Below are 18,887 nucleotides of genomic sequence, written 5' to 3'. Positions count from 1 at the left end.
GGCAGGGCTTGTGTGGCCTGGCCTCTGTTCAGAGTCCCCGTTTAGAAACCACAAGCGGCGGCGATGTCCTGAGGGACTAGGAAACCTTCCATTGCAAGCGTGTCTAGCCACAGTTGAGCTTTCCTGGAGTTTTTTCTTACTTTCTGGTAATGCTAATCTTGTGTGCTTTCAGGCTATATCTGCTTTGGGAGAATTAGCAACCGTTCCTGCACTAGAATTTCCCGGTAGTTGTGCAAGGATCTGTTTGTAAAATGACTCATAAGGCTTCCCGCCCTCCACTTCCCTTCTGTGATCTGGGTTTTTGGTCAGACAATTGGGTAAGTCGTCTGGCCTCCAAACTGGCACCTGCAGGCTGATGTAGGTACACCTTTGTGCATCTGTAAATGCGACTAGGCAGACAGTGGCTCTCTTCCTGCAGGCTGTATGCCTCTAAGATAGTAATCCAGTTTCTGTATGCAGCTGCACACATCATTGTGCTAAATAAATAGCTCATCAATCTTGTAATAGAAGTCTATCCATGAGGCCCAGGAAAAGAGAAAACTTCTTTCCCATTCTTTCCCTTGGTAGCCCAGAGACCCAAAGGATATATTTGGGAGGAAATTTGGCTGTTTGACCAAAGCATAGCATTCCTGTGACAGAAAAAACCAAAACCATGTCTGCCTTGAAACACTGGCAGTTTGGAGAAATTCTGTTATTTTAGGTCATTTTGAATTAGGGAAAGCTGTCTATTGATTTTATTTCATTATTTTAGATTATTATTTATTTGGCTATGCTGGGTCTTAGTTACAACATGTGATCCCTGACCAGGGATCCAACCCGTGGCCCCTGCATTGGGAGTGGGGAGTCTTAGCCACTGAACCATCAGGGAAGTTGATTTTAAATTAAAAACCCAATTTTCAAGTATGGGGACAACTATGAAGTGAACTTGAGATCCTAACCACCTTAAAACCTCTGATTTTAAGGGAAGAGGCAGTGTAACAATTTTCCCACTGCCGTTGCTGTGTTCTTTGCTTGATAGAACACAGTACTCCCTGTATTTTTCATTATTCAGGAGTTTACTCTCAGAAGATACAGATGTACTTGATATTTTTAAATGTTAATTTTGTTGATTTAACACAAAACTGATGATCTAACTGCTTATCAAAGATAACCCCGTGTATTAGGACAGTTTCCATCGTGGATGACAAAAGTCCACCTCACACTAGCTTAGGCAAAAAAGGAATTAAATTGGCCTGTGTAACTGAAGCCCAGGAGGATTTGAAATACTTAGGGCTTTACTTAGAGCCACTGAAGGTGTCACCAGAGTCATCTCCCCTCGCCTTTCAGCTCTGCTCCATTTGTGTCTGTCTAATGCACAGCGGCTGCCACACATGCAGGCTGACTTCGTTGACTCAGCAGCCGCAGAGGGAAGACAGCCTCTCCTTTCTGCAGAGTACCAGAGTTAGTCTCCCTGTCAGACTCGGTCACATACGTCTCGGGGACCAGTCACCATAGCTACATGTACTGATTGGCCTGTCTGGGGCAGCAGCCCCGCCTCTGCTCTCTATAGCCACTGGAAATAGATGGTCTGAAATAGAGGAGACTGGATCTCCAAAGGGAACAGAGATAAGCCCACCCAAAGAGTGGCCAAAACACGTGCCTGCTACCGCCAGCATCTCCCAGGATTAGTTCTGTTTCAACATCTGTCATATGTGTTGAGCAAAAGGCACAGTGTAGGAAATAAGACCATATGGAAACGAGTGTTTTAGAAACCAGTTTACTAGAAGTAAACTTCTTCCTTGGGCTTCCCTGGTGACTCAGCTGATAAAGAATCAGCCTGCAGTACCAGAGATCTGGGTTCGATCTATGGGTTGGGAAGATCCCCTGGAGAACGCAATGGCTACCCACTCCAGTATTCTGGCCTGGAGAATTCTTGGGGTTGCAAAGAGTCGGACACAACTAAGCGACTTTGACGTTACTGAAAGTAATATTGGCACATCGAAATGAGGGTTCTCCTAGTGGATACAGAAGCGGAAGGAGAGGGTGGGACGAACGGAGAGAGGAGCATGGAAACATACACACTACCATATGTAAAACAGATAGCCAGTGGGAGTTTGATGTGTGATGCAGGGAGCTCAGACTGGTGCTCTGGGACAACCTACAACGATGGGATGGGGTGAGAGGGAGGGTCAAGAGGGAGAAGACGTGTGTATACTTACGGCTGATTCATGTTGATGTATGGCGTAAACCAACACAATATTGTAAAGCAGTTATCCTCCAAATAAAGAAAAATGAGGGTCCTCTTTAATAAAATAGTCATCTTGGGAAGCATTTATTCCAACTTGGTGCCATCTCTCAAAATATTTTTAGTATTTTTCCTTTGAAACCTAAAGGACTCATGGCATAGTCCTTGAAGTATTCTCAGTATTGGCACCATCTTGAGGTTAGATTTAATTTTTGGAAAGAACCAAGCTCCATTTAGAGTCAAATCAAGAGACCAAAGTAAGTCTTCACACTAAGAAATGTCACATTTGGGAATTCCTGGCGATCCAGTGGTTGGGACTCCAGGCTTTCACTTCCAGGGGTCGGGGTTCAATCCCTGGTGGAGGACCTAGGATCCTGCATGCTGCGTGGCACCCCACCCCCTCAAAAAGGCACCCCACCCCCTCAAAAAGAGTCATATTTGATCCCTAAAAATAAGGACTATAAATGTAAACCAAAGGGTTAACTGTTTAAGAATGGTTTTAAAACAAACTTTGAATCTGCATCCTGGAGAAGCATTCTTCCATTTCCCCAGGTATGTCAGATAAATGGGTAACCTGCAAAAATGAATGCTTTTAAGGATGGTATTAGTTTGAATCTGTTATTTTTTTTTTTAATCTAAGACAGAATAAATATTTCATTTGTCCTATTTAGTGTAACTTTCAAATTTTATATAGCAGTCAGCAACAAACATAGGTTATTTAAATTATATGTCTAACTCTAGTTGAATTAATTAAGTCATCCTGAAAAACTTAAAATTTTGCATTATGGAGCAAATTTTTTTCTTTCTGCAGTTCTCACATAACTTTTTTGATTAGAGACAGTCTTCCTATGACTCTGGAAGAAGCTGCCATTATTTCAGCAGCTTTAGAAGCCTTACATGACTCTAGATGCGTATGTGACTTCAGTAGTTTATTATGAAAGAAAACTGAAAACGCTTGTCTGAAAGTATGTTTTTTCCTTGGCCCGAGAGCTTGTTGCAGCGTTTTGTTTTAGATGAGTTAGAGTTCTCGTCATATGCCGCTTTTTTAGTAAGCGTTCTCAGTAATAGAAAGCAGCTGGGAGGCGAGTGAGGGTTAATGCTTGTCCTACGGAAACTGTTTCGTGCTCCTCTTTGTTTTAACAACTAAAAGGAAAATGAGTTTTGTGTAAAATGGTCATTAACTTTTCTGAAATAGGGAATTTTTTACTTATTTTGGATTCATGTCTTACCTGCCTATTTTTCTGATTTCCTTTTATAGTGTTATCCTTTTCTTATAGCTTTATTTTGTAATTAACACACCAACTGCACGTATTCAAAGGCCATACTTGGTAAGTTTAAACACACATGTGCACCCATAAAAGTCACTCAGTTGTGTCCAACTCTTTGTGACCCCATGGACTGTTGCCACCCGGGCTCCTCTGTCCATGGGATTCTCCAAGCAAGAATACTGGAGTGGAAAGCTGTTGCCATCTCCAGGGGATCCTCCCAACTCAGTAATCGAACCTAGGTCTCCCTCATTGCAGGTGGATTCTTTACTGTCTGAGCCACCAGGGAAGCCATCACCGTAACACGAGCCTTTCACCATCCTGTACTCTTAGTCTTCTCCACTCTGTGATGGTTCCTCAGTCTTTGTTTCATGATTTTGACATATTTTTTAGTTTATTAATTTTAGATGTACAGACAAGTTGCAAGTGCAGTGTTTAAAGTTTCCATATACCCTTCACCCAGCCTCTTCCCCTTGTGTTCATGTTCCATGCGACTGTGGTACGATGATCAGAACCAAGAAGTCAGCATCAGTATAAACTATCAGCCAAAGACATTATTGGAAAAGACCCTGATGCTGAGAAAGATTGAAGGCAAAAGGAGAAGGGGGCGACAGAGGATAAGATGATTAGATAACATAACCAACTCAATGCACGTGAATCTGAGCAAACTCCAGGATATGGTGAAGGACAGGGAAGCCTGGCGTGCTGCAGGTTGCGGGATCTCAGAGTCGCACACGACAGCAGCTGAACAACAAACAGCACAGACCTTATTACCACTTCAGCAGTTTTTCTGCTCCTGTCTTTTCTCTGTTGCGGGATCCCTCCCTGCTCTCGGCCTGTGCTCTCTGACAGTCCTGTCTTTGCCTGTGACCTTGGCTCCTTAGAGTGCAGAGCAGTTACAGTGTAGATGGTCTCTCAGTTTGAGTTCTCTGATGCTTTGTTATTTGGGTGAGAATGACACCACATGAGGTGCACCCTCCTTGCTGGTGGTGTTAACTCTGCTCAAGGTTGAGTGGTGGCTGCGAGATTATTTGTGGGAAGAAACCTTGAGACTGTGCGCATATCCTGTCTCTCATTATGCTCTCACCAGGAAGTTTAGGGGACATGGTGGGCTTCGCTGTGTGTGATTGCTCTGGTGTTTCCCAGATGGTGACTTTCTGTTTCCATTCTTCCTGCTCCACTTATTCATTGAAATTGTACTTTGTCAAAGAGCTATTCTTATTTACTTAGCTATTCAATTATTAGACTGGTGTGGACCCATGGATATTAATTTTACCCTATGGGTCGTAATCATTATTATCATTATTTCTGTAGTTGCTAAGATTGTCCCAAATTAGGCTGTTCGCTCCTTCGAGCTGAGTGCTTTTGAAACGCTCCCATCATTTTTTGAGCACTTCCTTGTTACTTTCTGGCTCTGGAAGATATTCCAGGAGAATCGACTCGCCCTGCCTCAACCCTGGAATTATTATTTCTCCAAGGGAGCTTTTGAACTGTGGTGTTGAAGACTCTTGAGAGTCTCTTAGACTGCAAGTAGATCAAACCAGTCAATCCTAAAGGAAATCAGTCCTGAATATTCATTGGCAAGACTGATGCTGAAGCTGAAACTCCAATATTTTGGCCACCTAATGCGAAGAACCGACTTATTAGAAAAGACTCTGATGCTGGGAAAGATTGAAGGCAGGAGGAGACGGGAACAACAGAGGATGAGATGGTTGGATGGCATCACCAACTCAGTGGACGTGAGTTTGAGTAAACTTCGGGAGTTGGTGATGGACAGGGAAGCCTGGCATGCTGCAGTCCATCGGGTTGTAAAGAGTCGGACACGACTAAGCAACTGAACTGAACTGAGGGGAGCTTTGGTTTCTTTGATTGAAGAACACTGTCTGGACACAAAGATGTGGTCGCTGGGTACGCTCACTGGTCTGAGGTGCAATTGCCTGTAGCTCCTCAGCTGGCAGAGCTGAAAGATTCACGTGTGTAAGTACCTGTATCTGTACCTGCCTGTAAGAACTGGGGGTTTGCAGCATCCCCCCCCTTCCAACCTTCCAATCAGCGCTTCAGGGCTGATCTCCTCATTGCAGCATCTTTCTCTGATAGTGAGCACCATGCCTTTCATTATCCACAGTAAACAACATGTTTGTTCAGTCCTAGAATACACATAAAGGAGTTTCAGGATTGTGAACCCACATCTCTGTGATTAAAAAGAAATCACTAACTGCAGTGCAGTATCTGTTCATAGGGTTTTTTTTTGCCTTTAAAGCTAGAATTCTGTAGTCCGCGTGCTGTTCTCCAAAGTTACTTAGGTTCATTTTCTTCTTCTTCCCTTAAACACAGTTACGTTATTCACACATGAGATGTTTATAACAAGCATTGACAACATACGTCAACTAATATTGTTTAATACGATATTGCTTGTCCCGTCATTTGGTTACTCCTGGGAAGATGGAGCTGGAAGTGACCCAGGCTCAGCTGTGGCCAGAAGGGATCACTGGTCCTCAGTGGAAACAGCTAGTGGACCGTGCAGTTGTTCCCACCACAAGGGCTGTGCAGAGCTAAGGACGCTGAGCTCATCGATTGTTCCACTTACGTCTATATTATGCCTTTGTGTGTTTGCCTCTGTGTCCCTGAACAGAGTTCACAAGTTATTGGTAAGAGTTTTGAAAGTTAGTATTTATTATTATAAAATATTTAAAAGTATTTATTCAGAACCTGCAGATAGACAACTGCATTATTTTTAAATGATATGGCAGTATTTCATTTATATAAACACTCCTCACTTTGCATAGTAATACAATGAAAATGGGCAAGCTGAAACCCTGCAAAAGGAAATTTAGTGAGGGAAGTTAGGGTTCTTCCATAACCTTTATACACTTTGACCAAAACATGCCAAAACTCTACTGTGTTATAAATGTACAGGAAAATGAAAAATAGTGAAATAGTACTTAGTGCACTGCAGTTCAAAACATGAGAAATAATGAGAATTAAGTGTCTTATTTCTTCACAAAACACTCATCAGGAGTGGTTTGAACAGCTCTTGCCTTCCTGACGTAACAGTTGTGCTGTGGAATAAGTGTCTTCTTGTCTAGCAGCTTGCCCCGGCTCCTTTCTGAATCTGCCTCAGCTTCCAGCTTTTGATCCTTGGAATTCCCATGTCCTGAGGCATCTCGGGGAGTTGCTTCAGACTGAGGGTTTGCCCACATCCCTTCCTCTCTATCTCCATCTTTTTGTCTCAGCCCCTTCCCTCCCTTCTGGGATAAACTCGCCTCCGGGTTCCTCTGGCCCCACGTCCTGGGTCTCTTGTTTGCAAAGTCGGCTGTTTCTTCTGTAACTGCTGATGTCCATTTTCGTTTCTCTCCCAGCACTAGTACTGTTTGTTTCTTTAACTGCGCTTTGGTCCTGGCCAGTGTCCTCTTTCCACTGTCCATTTTATAAGATGTCAGCTGGGTTTGTCACTGGGAGACCAGGAAGCAGCCCAACCACACGCTTTGCCGCCTGTGGCTGACCTGAGGGACAGACGTGTTGGGACTGGTCACTGACAGGCTCTGAAGAAGCGACATGACGAGCCCGTGGTCATGATGGGCCTCTGCTGTTTCTGTCCCGTCGCCCCTCTGTATCCACGGGTTCTGCATCCTAGGTTTCAACCAATCATAGATCAAAAATACTTGGGAAAATGTTGCCAGAAAGTTCCCAAAAGCAAAACTTCATTTGCTATGCACTGGCAAGTATTTACATAGCATTTATGTTGTGCTACGTATTAGAAGTAGTTTAGAGATGACGTAGAGTACATGGGAAGATGTGTGTGGGTTCTGTGCAAGGATGGCACCTTTTCCTCTGTAAGGGACTTCGGCGTGCGTGGATTTCAGTATCCGAGGCGGGCCTGGAGCCACTCCCTGTGGATACCATGAGATGACTGGGTGACTGGATGGAGGGGCTGGTGGTGAAGTGTGTGCTTCCTGTAGTCACACGGTCAGCACAGAGTGGGAGCTGAGGTTCGTGCTGACCCATGTCTCTCACGGGAGGCCTGGCAGTGCTGTGACCTCCGGTTCAGGTCAGTCGCTCAGTCGTATTCGGCTCTTTGCCACCCCACAGACTGCAGCACACCAGGCTTCTCTGTCTATCACCAACTCCTGGAGCTTATGAAAACTCATGTCCATTGAGTTGGTGATGCCATCCAACCATCTCATCCTCTGTCATCCCCTTCTCCTTCCGCCTTCAATCTTTCCCAGCATCAGGGTCTTTTCCAGTGAGTCAGTTCTTCACATCAGGTGGCCAGAGTATCGAAGTTTCAGCTTCAGCGTCGGTCCTTCCAGTGAATATTCAGGACTGATTTCCTGATCTCCCTGCAGTCCAAGGGACTCTCAAGAGGCTTCTCCAACACTACAGTTCAAACGCATCAGTTCTTTGGCGCTCAGCATTCTTTGTAGTACAACTCTCACATCCATACACGAATCCCAGAAAAACTGAAGAAACTAGGTGGACCTTTGTCGGCAAAGTAATGTCTCTGGTTTTTAATATGTTCTCTAAGTTGGTGATAGCTTTCCTTCCAGAAAAAAATGGTGACCTCCCGAGGGGCTCAGGTGTATGCTGCCAGTGACACTTCCCCCATTTTATGACATTTGGGAAAATAAACTTTTTAAATTTGTTATGAAAATAGGTGATCAAGTCTTTTCTCTCCGTCTGTGGTGTCGTGGGGGTGGGATGTGGGGAGGCCGTGGGGTGGGGCAGGGAGTGGAGGGTCTCTCTGGGAGCCTCAGGACTAAGCTCAGCCTGAGAGCCTGGAGTCTGGGCTTTGTTGAGCTGGGAGGGTGGACGCTCACCACTCAGCCTCACTGTGTCTGCTCCTAGATTGACATAGAGATCAATGGCGACATCGTGGATCTCCACATGAAGTTGGGCGACAACGGGGAAGCTTTCTTCGTAGAGGAAACAGAAGAGGAGTATGTAAGTCCTGGGGGGCGGGTCACCCTCGCCTCACACGCGTGGATGGTCACTGCTGGCCAGGTGCGCTTTCCCTTCGGGTTGAAGAACTGGGCTGTCGGAAGGGAGCTGGGTCGGGAGGAGCGCCCCTCACCGCCAACCCTGAGGTCCAGGCTGCCCATGTGCAAAGGCCCTGGCACAGCCCCCACTGTGAGCGTCCGGTGACTTTCTCAGGTGGTGCCCACACAGTTCACACCTTGGCCTGAGCATGCTCAACTCCACCTGAGTCATCACAGACGCACAGCAGGCTGCGTCTGCGTGTGGACACATGACCTTTAAACTTGGGAACACGTTTGAGGTTTCCGCTGGGGACATTATATCCCGATCCTTGATAGTGAGGTGCATTAGTTTATTGTGATCTGGGGAGATTTAATTAATTGGCCTCTGCCCTTTATGTGTGATTGTTGCATGTTTGGCCTCTTTCGCGAGAGCACAACTGACCCCCTTTCCTGTGTATCCACTGATGTGAATGTGTCTAAGCTGCTCCTGATTGATTTAAAGTGGATCTTTTTACAACTTCTTAGAGGGCATCATTAAATCTTTCATTGTGGAGAATAAAATCTCAGAGCAAAAACAATAGCTTCAAGTTATTAAGGACAGAGAGCTACTTCTTTTTGGTTGTGAAGGTGAACTGCTAGCTTGATGCCATAAATTCCCAAAGGAAAACAACAGTGGAATGAGACTGTTCATCATTGTTCACTGGGGGCTGGAAGCCGCAGCGTCAGTACTGGTATGGAAGGCAGCAGGAACCAGTGATTATGAAGGGGAACCTACCAGACCAGTGTTCCTCCTACTATCTTAATTACTTGTTTTCATGTTGTCCTATTTGCATGAACTTGCCCTGGAGAAAAATTTTCCCTATCAGAAACACAGGCGAAAGGCAGAAAGAAGCAGTGAGTTATCACGAGAATGAACATCTCTGATGTAACCTGTCACGCTGGCTCCCTGGAAATCTGGCAGTGAGAGGACTGGGTGCTCAGAGTCTGTTGCCTGCTTCACACGTCCCTTCTCATGATTCCATTTAAAACTGCTCAGCAAAGTGTCAGCTTTCCAACCTTTTTTTCCTACTCTGCAAGTGACCCAATTGGTCAGATTTTCTTTAGCATTATGTGCTTTTCTTTAAAAATTACAAATTGCAGTTCATCCAACAACACTAGAATCACTACTCTGCACACAGACCGTGAAGAGAAGCCCCACTTTCCAGTGCCTCATGGTTTAAAGAGGGATAAACATTACCAGGATCCCTCTGGCTTCCACTTACTGACCTTTTATTTCTCCCACTGTTGTTATCAACACCCCTGCTGAGTCAGAAGTTCTAGATCGAGCTTCGTCCTTTTCATCACTGCATGATAGTCCATGGTGTGGACATTCGTTTCTCGAACTTTTCTTGTGCTGATGCACATTCAGCTCACTTGCCCGCCCCACTCCCCCAACAGTGAATCTATTCTGGCTGAGCTTCCACATGCCCTGTGCTGACCCGGCATGTCCCTCCTCCACTGTGTTCAGCCACGTGGACCCACACAAGCTAAGGCTCAGCTGTGCAGCGGGGTGGAGACCTATGCAGGTGGTGGTCAGTGTGACTTTCTCACCTTTGGGAACTAGGTAGGTGTTCTTTGTACCACGGTGAGGTTTAGGCTCAGCCAGAATCACTGCTGTTTCGATTCACCATAGGGTTTGTCAGACTTTTCTTTCTCGTGTTCTCTTAAAGGAGAAACTCCCTGCTTACCTGGCCACCTCACCAATCCCTACTGAAGATCAGTTCTTCACAGACATCGACAACCCTTTGGTGAAACCAGGTGGAAATGAAAGACCTTCTCAGAGTTCGGATGTTGCCCACATCCTAGAAGCAGAGACAGTCTTCACCCCCAGTTCTGTGAAAAAGAAAAAACGAAGGAGGAAGAAATGCAAACAGGACAGTAAGAAGGAGGAGCAGGCCGTGGTGCCCCCTGCTGAGGATGCTGCAGGTGTGGACCTGAGCTCCGACGATGACAAGGGAGCCCCGTCGGCAAGGTAGGCAGGAGGGACAGAAGGAAAGGTGTCCAGGTGTGTGTCTGCCCTGAAAACCATGCACCTGGACACAGGTGGCTCTGGGAAGGAGGAGGGTCTTCATGTGGGTAGTGCTGTGTACTGTCTCCAGGGCAGATGTGCAATGGAGATGCTTACAACACCCAGCAGAGACCACAGTGTAGGACTACAATCACACCGTCAGGAAGGCATCTCTGCTTTCCATCCACCAGGGCAGACAGGCTTGCAGGGTCCATATGGGAGCTGAGTGCAGGGGCTGGAGGCCACTGCTCCCCTCCTGACCGTCTCTGGCCTCAGAGGACAACTGTGTCTGCAGGGATGAGGGTCTCCATGCCTCCCTCCCCTCCCCTTCATTTTGCACGAAACAGACACTGACCAGCCCCCTTCTGCCCTGTCGAGAGGAGTCTTTTATGGGGCGTGTCCTGTTTCCAGAGGCAAACTTGATCATTAGTCACACTGAGATGGACTGACTGATCCTAAGCTGTGGGCAAGGGTCAGCTGGTGTCAGCAGTGAACTTTGGCCCTGGTCATTAGCAACCCCTTATCTCTTACATATGTGCTGCCAGCTGAATAGATGAAAGCTCATTTAGTCCCTCTGATTCATCCATGTAGATGATTCAGGCCACTGACTTTTACTTTCTGTTGGTTTTTGTCCCTGTGCTTTAGAAACTGGGGTGTATTTACATACAGTAATATTCATGGATCTAAGTGTGCAGTTCATTGAATTGTGAACATCATGGAACCTCTGTTTGCTTTTGAATGAGAAAAGTAATTGTTTTACACAGTAAAGCTGAACTTGGAGCCATGATGTTAGGGGTCGTCTGTGAAACCTGAAGTGCGCCAGACACACTATCCGCAAACTTCAGCTGGGTCTCCCCCACCACCCTGACCAGCGTTAGACCATCCGCCCGTCCACAGATCCTCTGCTGTTCAGGGTTGATGTAGACGTTTGTGCTGCTCTGTGTTTCAGCATAGAGTCAGAGCTGCTCTTCCCCACGCTCTCATCTGTATCCTCCCTTACATCCCCGCGCCACAGGGGTAGTTAGCCCCTCATGGGCAGCCTCCTGGCTGTCCTTGGATACGTGTACATTTTGAATGTGCTTGGCAGGTTTTCGTGAATCACAGGACTAAAGGGAACCTCAGCATCAGCAGCTTTTTCCATCACTCTGATGGATCTGAGCTAATGAGTTCTATTTTTGTCCAGATCTGCCCAGAGAAGACATGTCCTGCCTTCCAGGGCTTGAAAATTCTTAATGGTGCCTGGTCTCTTTCTCTGTCTCAATGTTTTATTAAATCCGGTTTGCTTTGCTGTGTTTCTTGGTTTACTGTGGCGGGGGCGGAGGGGGGTTACATGTGTCGTTTAGTTGTGTCCTGCTCTTTGCAACCCCATGTGTCTGTGTGTTAGCCGCTTAGTTGTGTCCTACTGTTCGCAACCCCATGGACTGTAGCTGACCAGGTTCCTCTCTCCATGGAGTTCTCCAGGCCACGATACTGGAGGGGGTAGCCATTCCCTTCTCCAGAGGATCTTCCTGACTCAGGGGTTGAACCCAGGTTTCCAACATTGCAGGCAGATTCTTTACTGTCTGAGCCACCAGGGAAGCCCCATCTTTTATACTGTGGTGAAATATATTCCAAAGATACGTTTTAAGAAAAATTTTCCATGGCATTTGTGTTGATCTTTTCAAACCTCTTTCAAATATGTGAATAGTAATAGGCCAGGCTGTACTACCCTTTCAAATCTGGCAGATAAGGACCTTTCATAGCAAATGATTTCCCTTTCTGCTTTTACCATTGGAATCTCCTCTTTTAACAAATGCAGTATTTTTAACTGGATATCAGCCTTTTACATGATATATGTATCTTTCCTCTTAAATGAGGTGGTTTGCCAGAGCTCAGTCTTTCTGAGACAAAAGAGATGAGGGTTAGGAAAACCTAAATTAGGAAATGCGGCCAAAAGGAAAGATAGTTACATATTAGAGTTGGTGGTAAAGCAGAGCATATTGAATTAAGATGTAAATAAGAGAAGAGATAATACAAATTAATAAAATAATTTCTATCTGTATTTTTCATCTAGCAAATTAAGTGGTAGATATTCTCATGTCTGTCCTGGTAGAACATTAAAGTTTCTGTAAGGAGCTCTTGAATTTGTATCATATTTAGTGTTTGAACTTTTCAGAGTTTTTCTATATACTTTTCACTGCTCTCAACATGACACACCACACGAGTCTCACATTGACTCTTGTCAGGTACACAGGACAAGGGATCAATTTCTAACTAAAGATGAAAAACTAGGACCCTCAGTGCTTCTGAGGGGTGTTTTCAAGGTTATGTGGCAAGTTAGTTCTATTAACTCTGCAAATCAGGAAAACCAAAGGGTATAAATTAATTCAAACCTTATTAGCAGTAGTTCAGTCTTCTACAGTTCCAAGGTCTGTGAGTGAATTTTAAAAGCATCTATCATACTTTTGTATCATCTTCCTCACATCCCTACATCCTGTAGATTCTAACTTAGAGAAAGTTCTCAGACTGAAAATAAGTTCCGGGTTTTTAAGAGTTCTTTTCCTGTATTTTTGAATTTTTAAGCCATAGCTTTTGTCTTCAGCTTTTGTCTGCTTGCTTCCATTTTCTGTAACATGCAAAAGAGTGTAGTGAAAACACAGGCTTGCTTGCTTTGAATCCAACTACTTACTAGCTTTTTTACTTTGGGCAAGTTACTAAACTCCTCTAGGTCCTTGATTAAGTAATACCTAAGGTAGGATTTTTACTTCTTCAGATTTTCAGGGATTGGATGCAATGTACAATAAAGCCTTAGTTTGCTTCTTGTAGCCTCTGAGTCAAGTACCCCTACCAGATGTAAAAAGGAGTTTTTTTTCTTTTCTGTCCCTCCTGTTTACCCCACAGTTGAATGGTGATTGCAGTGGTGTCCAGTAGGTGGCACCAGTGAACCCCTTTCTCCTTCGTGGAATGTAGTGCCCGTGGCTCAGTCTTGTCTGCCTCTTTCAATCTCACAGTCTGTGGACCACCAGGCTCCTCTGTCCATGGATTTCCCTTCTTAAGAGACTTAGTTATTAATTGTTCATTTGTCTTTCTTCTTTTGTATCATTTAGACAGCGTGTCATAATTGGGAGATATTATAAAACTGGTGTAAGTGGCATTGTTCTGTCTCTGTGATTTTTTTTTTTCTTTCACAGAAGATCTTCAAATGCTTCCTTAAAGGAAGAAGAACATAAGGAGGCCCTGCTCTTCCATTCCGGAGACCACTACCCCTTGTCTGATGGAGACTGGTCCCCTTTAGACAAGTAAGCGTTCTGGAGATGGTTTCACTTCCTACAGGAAGGATAAGCTGAGTAGCTTTTCTGTTACTCCACATGTTGATGCTTCCATGTCTTTCATACAGAAGAGGACTGAAGGTGTGTTTTCCACACGAGTATGGACCTTCCCCCTCAGTAATTACCCTGTTCCTAAACTTGATCTGACTTATTCTTAGGGTTGGCTGGTATGGACCTGCATAATCAGCATAGAATCTGACCCTCTTCAGTTCTTGTTGGTGTGAACTGCTCACTGTGTAACTGGGTAATACCGTGAAGAAAGATGCAGTCACACTTTGTGTTCAAATCCGGTTTCTTTCTGTATTATGTTAACTTTACCCATCTTTCCATGCATTTCCTCTCCTATAAAATTACCTTTCTCATTGGTTTCTGGTGAGAATCAAGTGGGATAATTATATTACTGAGGACCCAGCAAGTCCACAGTAAATGCTAGTTGGCATTGTTTTTATTATTATTAAAGAACTCAGGTGGAAAACGTAGCCATTTCATATCTGCATGTGAAATTGACATGTTCAGACTTCTATGTCTCTGTATTTCTTTTCCTCTGTTCAGCTCAGCAAGACCGAAATTCCCAACTTTAACGTCATCACATTTCTTTGTCCCATGTTTGCAGCCCCTACCCCCCGGTGGCCTGTCCTAAGAGCGACTCAGAGCTGGAAGTGAAGCCCGCTGGGAGCCTGCTCAGATCCGAGTCCCACATGGAGTGGACGTGGGGCGGGTTCCCGGAGTCCACCAAGGTAGAGCATTCCCTGCTGGAGGTGTAGGGCGGTTTTTGCACCAGTGACGGGAGTAACAGTTGGGGGGGTGCCCTCGTGTGGTCACATGAGTGAAGCCATGTTGCTGCTGCTACTGCTGCTGCTAAGTTGCTTCAGTCGTGTCTGACTCTGTGCGACCTCATAGACGGCAGCCCACCGGGCTCCGCCGTCCCTGGAAGCCATGTTAACGCCATCTATAATGTTCATGTTGTGTTCACAACAGAAGGAATCCAGCAGTGTAGTAAATAATGTTGACCATTAATTTAACATTTTAATCAGAAAAAATTTTAAAGTACCTAAAGGAAAGTAAAACTTCCACTGAAAGTTTAAGTAGGCAATCGATTATGAAAGCTTTTTTGTCAGCTCCTAGTGAAAGAAGAAAAAATTGGAACGATGCTTTTCTTGAGAGGAAAAAAATGTTCAGACCATGTAGTGTTTTGAAAATACACATTTTTGGTGGGTTCATGTCAATGTATGGCAAAACAAACACAATATTGTAAAGTTAAAAAATAGATAAATATACTAATTTAAAAAATAAATAAATAAAAAAGAAAATACACATTTTTGCTTTTTACGTTGTTGTGACAGGGCCTTGAGGTAGTGCAGGCAGGCTTCAATTCGCTGGAGTGATCAGGTGTTCTCCCTCTGTCATCTGAAACGTTCACGTGTCCTGTCTTCTCCAGTGCTTAGATCTTTATAGTAGAACAATTATAAATGTAACGCGTTTGTAAGTATCATAACAGTGAACAAAATGTAGTTAATAGCTTTTCCCACTATTATGAACTGTTTTACACATACAAAATTATGTGTTTAGTGAATGTGTGCTAGTTATAAATAAGGTTAACATATGCACCAGTGTCCAGGTTAGGAAACAGAGTTAACAGACACCTTCAACAGTAGTTTAACGTTGAAACAATGCCCCTGTTTCAGGTCAGCAAACGGGAGCGGTCTGAGCATCACCCCAGGACAGCGATGATCACACCGTCGGAAAACACCCACTTCCGAGTGATCCCCAGCGAGGACAGCCTCCTGAGTGAGGTTGAGAAGGACGCTTCCATGGGGGAGACGGTCTGCACCATCGTGAAGCCCAAGCCGCGGGCCCCGGGGAAGCAGCATGGTGGGGCAGCCTCGTCAGCGGGCCCTCGGGAGCCCCCCGTGGGGTTGGATGCCCCCCACCTGCCTCCCTCATCCCCCTTCGTAGAGGCGCCCTCGGAATCTCGACCAGCTGCTAAGATTGACTCGCCCTCCAAGAAGAGAGGTAATCGGGGCTTTGATTTGATCTCGACAGCTCCGAATCTAGGTAGTGAATTATTCCAGGGTTTCAGGTAGTGAATTATTTCCAAGGTTGATGAACGGGGGCCCCCTCCTCCCGACCGAGACCTGCCACACCAGGGTGGGGATGGGGGGTGCTTAGTGTGGCTTCACCATCACACTGTGGGCACCCCCAGAGCCAACTCTGACCTCTTCTCTCTCCCGGCCATGGCTGCTGAGAAGCATTCTCTGAAAAAATTATGAAGGTATTAAAGTCAATTAATGAGTAAAATTAATCCTTTTAAGTGTTAGTTGCTCAGTCGTTTCCGACTCTTTGTGGCCCCATGGACTGTGGCCTACCAGGCTACTCTGTTCTTGGGATTCTCCAGGCAAGAATATTGGAGTGGGTTGTCATTCCCTTTTCCAGGGCATCCTCCTGACCCAGTGTTTGAACCCAGGCCTCCTGCATTGCAGGGGGATTCTTTACCATCTGAGCCACCAAGGAAGCCAGGCTTCAGCAGTATGTGAACCGAGAACTTCCAGATGTACCAGCTGGATTTTAGAAAAGGTAGAGGACCCAGAGATCAAATTGCCAACATCCGTTGGATCATAAAAACAAGGGAATTCCAGAAAAAATCTACTTCTACTTCATTGACTATGCTAAAGCCTTTGACTGTGTGGATCACAACAAACTGGAAAATTCTTAAAGGGATGATGGGAATACCAGACCACCTTACCTGCCTCCTGAGAAACCTGCGTGTGGATCAAGAAGCAACAGTTAGAACCTTACATGGAACAACTGACTGGTTCAAAATTGGGAAAAGAGTACAACCAGGCTGTATATTGTCACCCTGCTTATGTAACTTCTGTGCAGAGTACATCATGCAAAATGCTAGTCTGGATGAAGCACAAGCTGGAATCAAGATTGCTGGGAGAAATATCAACACTCTCAGGTATGCAGATGATAACCACTCTAATGGAAAAAAGCGAAGAGGAACTAAAGAGCCTCTTGATGAGGGTGAAAAAGGAGAGTGAAAAAAATGGCTTAAAACTCAACATTCAAAAAAGTAAGATCATGGCATCTGGTCCCATCACTTCATGGCAAATAGATGGGGAAAAAGTGGAAGCAGTAGCATTTTATTTTCTTAGGCTCCAGAATCGCTGTGGATGGTGACTGCAGCCACAAAATTAAAAGATGCTTGCTCCTTGGAAGAAAAGCTATGACAAACCTAGACAGAGTATTAAAAAGTAGAGAGATTACTTTGCTGACAAAGGTCCGTCTTGTCAAGGCTATGGTTTTTCCAGTAGTCATGTAGGGATGTGGGAGTTGTATCGTAAAGAAAGCTCGGTGTCGAAAAACTGATACTTTCGAACTAGGGTGCTGAAGAAGACTCTTGAGAGTCCCTTGGACTGCAAGGAGATCAAACCAGTCCATCCTAAAGGAAATCAACTCTGAATATTTATTGGAAGGATCGATGCTGAAGCTGTAGCTCGAATACTTTGACCACCTGATACAAAGAGCTAACTCACTGGAAAAGACCCTGATGTGCTGGGAATGATTGAGGGCAAAAGAAGAAGGGGGCAGCAGAGAATGAAATGATTAGGTAGCATCACCAATTCAATGGACGCGAGTTTGAGCAAGCTCTGGGGGAGATAATGAAGGACAGGTAAGTCTGGTGTGCTGTAGTCCATGGGGTCTCAAAGAGTCAGACACTGCTAAGCAACTGAGCACTCATGCACATTCATATATAAAAAGAAACCATACTGTCAAGTATATATGACTTAGGGCCCAGGATTCACATGAGAGAAGGTGGAAGGTGAGACTCAGCCCGTGTTTATTGGACAGCTGTCAGGAGTGCTGACCTCTCTCACCTGGATAGGTGAGAGACAGCAGTGGGGAAAGGTTAGATGACACCTTTAAAAGTACACCACAGGTCCAGTCATGGTTGGTTTTATTGTTTGCAAACCTTTGTTTTCTTGCAGTTGTAAATGAAGAGTAACCAGGTTCTCATCTCTGATGTGTTTTTGTTGTTTTTTTTTTATAAAAACAGGTGTCCACAAGAGAAGCCAACACCAGGGGCCTGATGATATTTACCTGGATGACCTGAAGGCGCTGGAACCTGAGGTTGCAGCTCTCTATTTCCCCAAAAGGTAGTGGGTTTATACTGCAGAGTGGGCAACTCTGAAATGTTCTGGATGTTTCCAGAGCAGAGCATTAGAAAAAGGAGTGAGGGGCTGGTATCCTTCAGCTAAATTAAATTCTTGCTTCAGATTTTGGAAAATCCAGAAATTTTGCATGTGTTGTCTTTTACCTGTTTATGAAGAAATGTTCAGTACGGTGAGAAGGTGCCCCTGTCAAGCTCATGCAGTAAGGGTGTAATGTGGATGCAACATCAGATTGGCTCTCCCTGTTCATTAGCATTGTCCTTTACTATGTGTTTAGAGGGTTAGATAAATATATCTTTATTCAGAGACACTTGACAGAGCAGGCCTCCACTCTTCAGTGAGGCCTCGCTTTCTCACAGGCCTGGATCTGGTGGGGCCCCTTCCAGGGCCTTTCCAAACTTCCCTTCCTCCTTTCCAAACTTCCCTTCCTTCTATCCAAACCATCCCTTCCTCCTCTGTGACTCCCTGCCTGGAATAACACCAAAATCTTAGCAGTGATAGACTTGGGTGGTTTTCCCAAGGCCATTTCCATTCTTGGGGAAATTCTATTTTATTAAATAATACTCTGTGATCACAAAGAACAGTATTTACTTTTCCCCATGTTCTCCTGGCCTGAATACACTGAGCCATAGTCACACATAATAAAACACTTTTAAACAAATTACTGAAAAGCATATCTGAAGGTTTTATTTAAAATAGACAGGATTGATGAGAGGATACTTAATTTTACAGATATTTTTGCAGGATCCTTAAAATGTCCTCCTAGCTTTCTCCCCTTTGTTTGGAGTAGTAGTTGGGTTTTTAAGGGGAGACAACTGAAACTAGTCCTTTTGTTTTTGGTTTGTTTTTTTTTTTTCCATTCAGAAAGTTAAAATGTAAGCCATCTTGACATTAC

General features: G+C 44.8%; 1 protein-coding gene across 16 annotated transcripts in view; it reads left to right on the top strand.

The window, feature by feature from the left end:
• LPIN2 (lipin 2) overlaps positions 1 to 18,887 on the top strand; it is an 84,473-nt gene that overhangs the window by 43,656 nt on the left and 21,930 nt on the right. For 12 of the 16 annotated variants that reach the window (XR_014074598.1, XR_014074599.1, XR_014074600.1 and 9 more), the window contains exons 3-8: positions 8,335 to 8,430; positions 10,175 to 10,476; positions 13,683 to 13,790; positions 14,434 to 14,557; positions 15,506 to 15,833; positions 17,878 to 17,977. Coding sequence is in view for 11 of the 16 variants with exons in the window: in XM_081561905.1 (XP_081418031.1) it covers positions 8,335 to 8,430; positions 10,175 to 10,476; positions 13,683 to 13,790; positions 14,434 to 14,557; positions 15,506 to 15,833; positions 17,878 to 17,977 (1,058 nt within the window). In the remaining 5 variants the exon portion in view is untranslated. The remainder of the gene's footprint in view (positions 1 to 8,334; positions 8,431 to 10,174; positions 10,477 to 13,682; positions 13,791 to 14,433; positions 14,558 to 15,505; positions 15,834 to 17,877; positions 17,978 to 18,887) is intronic. The other 4 variants (XR_014074601.1, XM_081561911.1, XM_081561912.1 and 1 more) reach the window with 1 other exon arrangement.

The sequence above is a fragment of the Giraffa tippelskirchi genome, chromosome 14, assembly GCF_054371585.1.
Source record: "Giraffa tippelskirchi isolate mGirTip1 chromosome 14, T2T-mGirTip1v1.2.pri, whole genome shotgun sequence".
In the NCBI taxonomy this organism is placed as follows: Eukaryota; Metazoa; Chordata; class Mammalia; order Artiodactyla; family Giraffidae; genus Giraffa; species Giraffa tippelskirchi.
The sequence above is the reverse complement of the archived record's forward strand: the minus strand, read 5'-3'. Positions and strand labels throughout refer to the sequence as shown.